Source organism: Gastrolobium bilobum, unplaced genomic scaffold (assembly GCF_033153095.1).
Source record: "Gastrolobium bilobum isolate Gb01-03AN ecotype WA unplaced genomic scaffold, APGP_CSIRO_Gbil_v1 utg220675, whole genome shotgun sequence".
In the NCBI taxonomy this organism is placed as follows: Eukaryota; Viridiplantae; Streptophyta; class Magnoliopsida; order Fabales; family Fabaceae; genus Gastrolobium; species Gastrolobium bilobum.
The window spans coordinates 13893-18726 of record NW_026897480.1 but is presented as its reverse complement, the minus strand read 5'-3'; the positions used below and the strand labels follow the sequence as shown (position 1 = coordinate 18726).

Genomic DNA, 4834 nt, shown 5'->3' with positions numbered 1-4834 from the left:
AATAAAATTGGAGAGTGGTAGATAAGATATGTATGAAAAATTAATAAGTAGAATAATTTATCTCTTTTTATCACATTTGTTTTATTTAGTATATTTTTTCCATGAATTTTACTATCTAGCTAGAAAGGGGGAAGATTTTTGGTACATTGAAAGTACCGAGTTTGGTGCTTTATTTATTAAAAAGGAAATTCTTTTATGATTTAAAGGGAAATATAAAAAAGATATGGATAAAAAAAAAAAAAAAACACCGACAGCTGCACCAAAGTTTTTCTCCCGTGAAGGAACAAGTGATTTAGTGAGTAATCATTAATTGTCTTTATATCGTATCCTCATTCTTTGTGTCCCCATCATTCCATGGGGTTGGAATGTGACACACTCCGCAACTGATCTTACACGTCACACAATTCAATCGCTTTTATTATTACTTACCTATCCACAAAAAGTTCCGAGCTTTTCATTCTCCACACACAAGAAGCTGTACCATACAACCATTACCGGTCCAAGTGCAGAAACGCCATTTTTGCATTTTCACTCCCTATATATATATGACCTTAATAGGAGGCAAAACAAGCCAACAGAAACAGCCCCTGAAGCTTTAACTAGCCAAAGCTACGTACATAATCCATAAATAGATAACACTTCTCTTCATCATGGGTTCAATTGGTTTTGAAAGGTTTGAGGATTATTCCTCTTACGTACATATTTTTTATATTCTTATTTAGCTTACAATTTTTAAGTATAGCTACCATACATTAATATTGAATATTGGTGGGTTAGTATTTCTATTTCTTCTTGTATTTGTCTTATGTAGCTCAGGGACAGAGGTTGTCACCGTTGATGTAATTGAAGCCAAGGGTCTGATTCAGACCAGCCATGTTTATCTGGATGTCAGGTAAGAAATGATTTTTTCTTTTTGGTTGAAAATTTAGGAACTTAATTTATCTGAATTTTCTGGGGTTTATCTTTAATAATTTTTATCTTTTTGGTAAGATCCTAAATCTTTTGCTAATTACTAGGACGGTGGAAGAGTTCCGGAAAGGGCACGTGGATGCAGAGAAGATCATTAACATTCCTTACATGTTCAATACACCAGAAGGTAACGAAATTTCAATATCTGGTAATAACATAAATTCACTTTTGGAGATATGAATCTTTTTTTGTTTAGCATGCTAGGTGTACAAAATCTATTGTTAGAGTGTAAAAATCTTTGATTTTGGAGAACAGGTAGGGTGAAGAACCCGGATTTTCTGAAGGAGGTTTCATCTACTTGCAAGAAAGAAGATCACCTCATTGTGGTAATTTTCTTTTATAATGGTGTTTAGAAAATATAATATAAAAATTATTGATAGGTTCTCACTTAATAACTTGAATTGTAGGATGAAATGATTATTTATATGGTATCAAAGCTTTTTGACCACTGCTCACATTAGAACCAAAAAAATAAGCCCGTATAACATTAATCTTTTACAGCAAGGAGTGTGTTAGAAATATATAATATGGGTGAAATGATTGATTATCACTAATTAATAAAATTTTTATGAAATATGTATTTTATAGGGTTGCCAAAGTGGAGTTAGGTCTCTTTATGCAACTGCTGATCTTCTGGCTGGAGTAAGTTAATTCCTGTCAACTTCAGTATATATATTCTTCAAATTCTAGCAGACTCATTTATTTCAATTCAATCTCAAATATATAGCAGTGGCTATGAATAAATTGAATAATACTCTATCCATAAAATTCATGTAAAGTAGTTACATGCTATTTTTTTCTTTCTTTCTTGTTTCAAGTTGCTGTGTGACAATGATGAGAAGACCAACTTTTATTGATTTAATATGAATTGGCAGGGTTTTAAAGATGTGAGCAACATGGGAGGAGGTTATCTGGATTGGGTTAAAAACGAATTTCCAGTGAAAGCACTTGTAACAAAAAAGGAGCTCTGATTAGTTATAGAATCATTCCTCTCTGTATTTCTGAATGTTTTCCATGGATATTACCATATCCTTTCGTATTTAGCATTTTCAGTATTTATCATTGAGTTCTACTTTTTATATGCTGAATGATGAAGATGTCTATTTGAAGTAATGCACAAGAAGTATCTTGGGAAAAGTCATTCAATGCAAGACTCGTAATTTATTTTTTATTTTTTTGGATACAACTCTTAATTTATCTTACATAAGAAGACAAATGAGCCACCGAGCTCAATTAACTTGGATTAAATATTCATGATGTTGAAGAAAACAAATCAGAATGGAGTTTGTGTGACATGAAATTTTTATTGCGTTGTAATTTTTTTATGGCATGTCTCATGTATAATATATTGTTATAAGAAGTTATTTTAAATTTTTGTTACTATTTTATTATAAATAATTTAAAATTTAAGTCTTCATTAGTTTTCTGTTTAAAAAGAATTCATTGTTTTTTTAGAAGCATGCCCTTTTTCTTAGAAGCATGCCTTTTTTCTGTTTTTTGGTTTTATTTTGAAAAGAATTTGTAATGGTGGGTAACCGTCTCAATCATTAAATTTGTTAATTGGTTAAAATAGATATTTTTACCTTAGAACAATTGAATTAGGTGCTCTTAAAAATTGTAATGAATCAATGATACTATGTGTGATGTACGCATTGCAAAGTAAACAAATCAGAACAATTCAGATCACCAATAATAACAATTTTTTCAAAGAAGAAAAACTAGTGGACGAGGAGGAAAGTAATAATGACCCAAATAAAGTCTAAAGGAGGTGTATTGGATTCAGATTTTAAATGATTTTAATGGATTATTTTTGGACAAAAAAATCCGTTAGTATTCGATTAGAATTTTAATGGATTGAAAAAAAGTCATGTGGTATTCGATTAAGATTTTAAAGGATTATTTTAGAATCCATCCAAATCTTGTTGGTATTCAATCAGGATTTTAAACAATGGAATCACAATCTCGCGGTATTCAAAAATCCGACGATTTTAATGAATTTTCTATTTGTGTGAATTTCGTGAGACTTTTTAGTGAAAAATATAAATAGGATGTCTCTCTCACAATCTCACACTAACCCCTAGGATTTCTTGAGATTCTTCTATTGCAGTGTTTTCTTCTTCCTTTGGCATGTTGAATGCTTGAAATTGAGTTTCGCCATGGGAACTTCATCAAAACTAAAAAAAAAAGAGCATATTTTTGAGCGATTTTTATCACAAAATAACTCAGAAACAACAAATCATCGAGATTTTAATATAATATATCTCAAAACTAACATATTTTTGAGCTATTTTGAGAAATTTTGGAAGTTTAAAAAATGATTTTTTAAGCTATGGGTAGCAGTTTTCTTGGCACAAAAACGTGTGATTTTTGTATTAAAAACAGCATAAAACAGTGAAAAAATAACAAGGGAACTAAAATCCTCAAACAAATATTCGTTTTACATCAATGAAACAATATCAATTTAAAGAAAGATTGAAACTTTCATAATATGAACCCTATATTTCGTAACAATACATTCATGAACGAAATTCCTTCCCTATAGGAAATGATTTCAAACAATTTTTGTGTCAATAGATAACTAAAAGCTTGTTTCTCAAAAGCCCCAAAGAAAATGTATATATTGAAAAAAAATTGAATTTTTTTCTAAACTTTCATGTAATTAAACCCAAAATTTCAGATTCAAATTTTTTTTTTAGAATATTCAATGAAAATATGCATATGATATATGGTTAGAAAACTCTCATCATGTAAAACAAAACCCCCAAGGTTTTCAATATCAATTGCAAAAAATTTCAAACGAAATTTTATCATGAACTTTAGGTTCTATATGCAAATTTAGAATGATTTTTATAATTAAAAAAAAATAGGTCTTATAATCATATATGCATAGCTTTGATACCAAATGAAGAAGATAATTTTCAACCTATAAGATATGTGAAAAGCTGTTGTTTAGTAATTTAGAATGTTTGTTAAAAATTATATTATATTTTACTTATTGAGAAAATTATATTAAGTTTTACTTTTTTTTAAAATTTCATTGCATTTCTTTGTTATTTTTTTTATGGAAAAGATTATAATTACAACCTATTTTTTGTTTACAACCTTTTACAACCATATCTTAACTGTTCATTTCCGTCAATCAATGGTTATTATTTTCGCAAATTAAACTGATTAATTAATATTTAATTTGCAATGAATGATAACCATTGATTGACGGAAATTAACGGTTAAGATATGGTTGTAAAATGTTGTAAGCAAAAAATAGGCTTTTTGACCCTTTTGCCCCTCATTAATTAATTAATAACCAATTTGCCCCTCCCCCAGAACTATCCACCATCCTGCCCCTATTTAATCGATCAACTTGCACTTTTAATCGACTAAATTGTCAAAATACTGAAAACATGAATCACGAAATTTAATCGACTACAAATTCAATTTGATCGATTAAATTTCGTGCACTTTTAATCGACTAAAACAATTATTTAGTCGATTAAATTTCGCAGAAAACCCTATATCCAGCCCTCTCTCAGTCTCATTTGCAATATTTTCATTTTGTACCCCCCTCTATCTCTTGTTTGTCAGCTGTGATCCTTCCAATCACGATTACATTTCATCCCACCATCTCCAAAGCATAGTCATTGTGAAATCATTGCCATTTCCCTTATTTTCTCATTTGTTGCCCCCAAATCCGAACCCAAATCCCTAAAATCCGATTCCTACCCCCAAATTCGTGTGAAAGATGAGCTCAAGTCCAAACATGTATGTTACAATGATCTACTATGATGGAAAGCATTATGAAGGCCCCAATGGTGTACAATTTGAAGGAAAAACGAAAATGTTGAAAATTAAACGGGGCACTACGTAC

At 29.9% G+C, this 4834-nt stretch overlaps 1 protein-coding gene across 1 annotated transcript; it reads left to right on the top strand.

Moving 5' to 3' along the window:
• The first annotated feature begins 650 nt into the window (after positions 1 to 650).
• LOC133307275 (thiosulfate sulfurtransferase 18-like) lies at positions 651 to 1940 on the top strand. The gene is made up of 6 exons (XM_061507760.1): positions 651 to 673; positions 812 to 892; positions 1017 to 1096; positions 1225 to 1295; positions 1558 to 1611; positions 1845 to 1940. The coding sequence occupies exons 1-6, from the start codon at positions 651 to 653 to the stop codon at positions 1938 to 1940; spliced, it is 405 nt and encodes a 134-aa protein (XP_061363744.1).
• Positions 1941 to 4834: the final 2894 nt, after the last annotated feature.

Bases quoted from the DNA above. Each gene is read 5' to 3' on its own strand.
- LOC133307275 (XM_061507760.1), top strand. From the start codon at position 651: ATGGGTTCAATTGGTTTTGAAAG. The intron at 674-811 runs GTTTGAGGATTA...TGTCTTATGTAG, and splicing joins GGTTCAATTGGTTTTGAAAG to CTCAGGGACAGAGGTTGTCA. The intron at 1,097-1,224 runs GTAACGAAATTT...TTTGGAGAACAG, and splicing joins CATGTTCAATACACCAGAAG to GTAGGGTGAAGAACCCGGAT.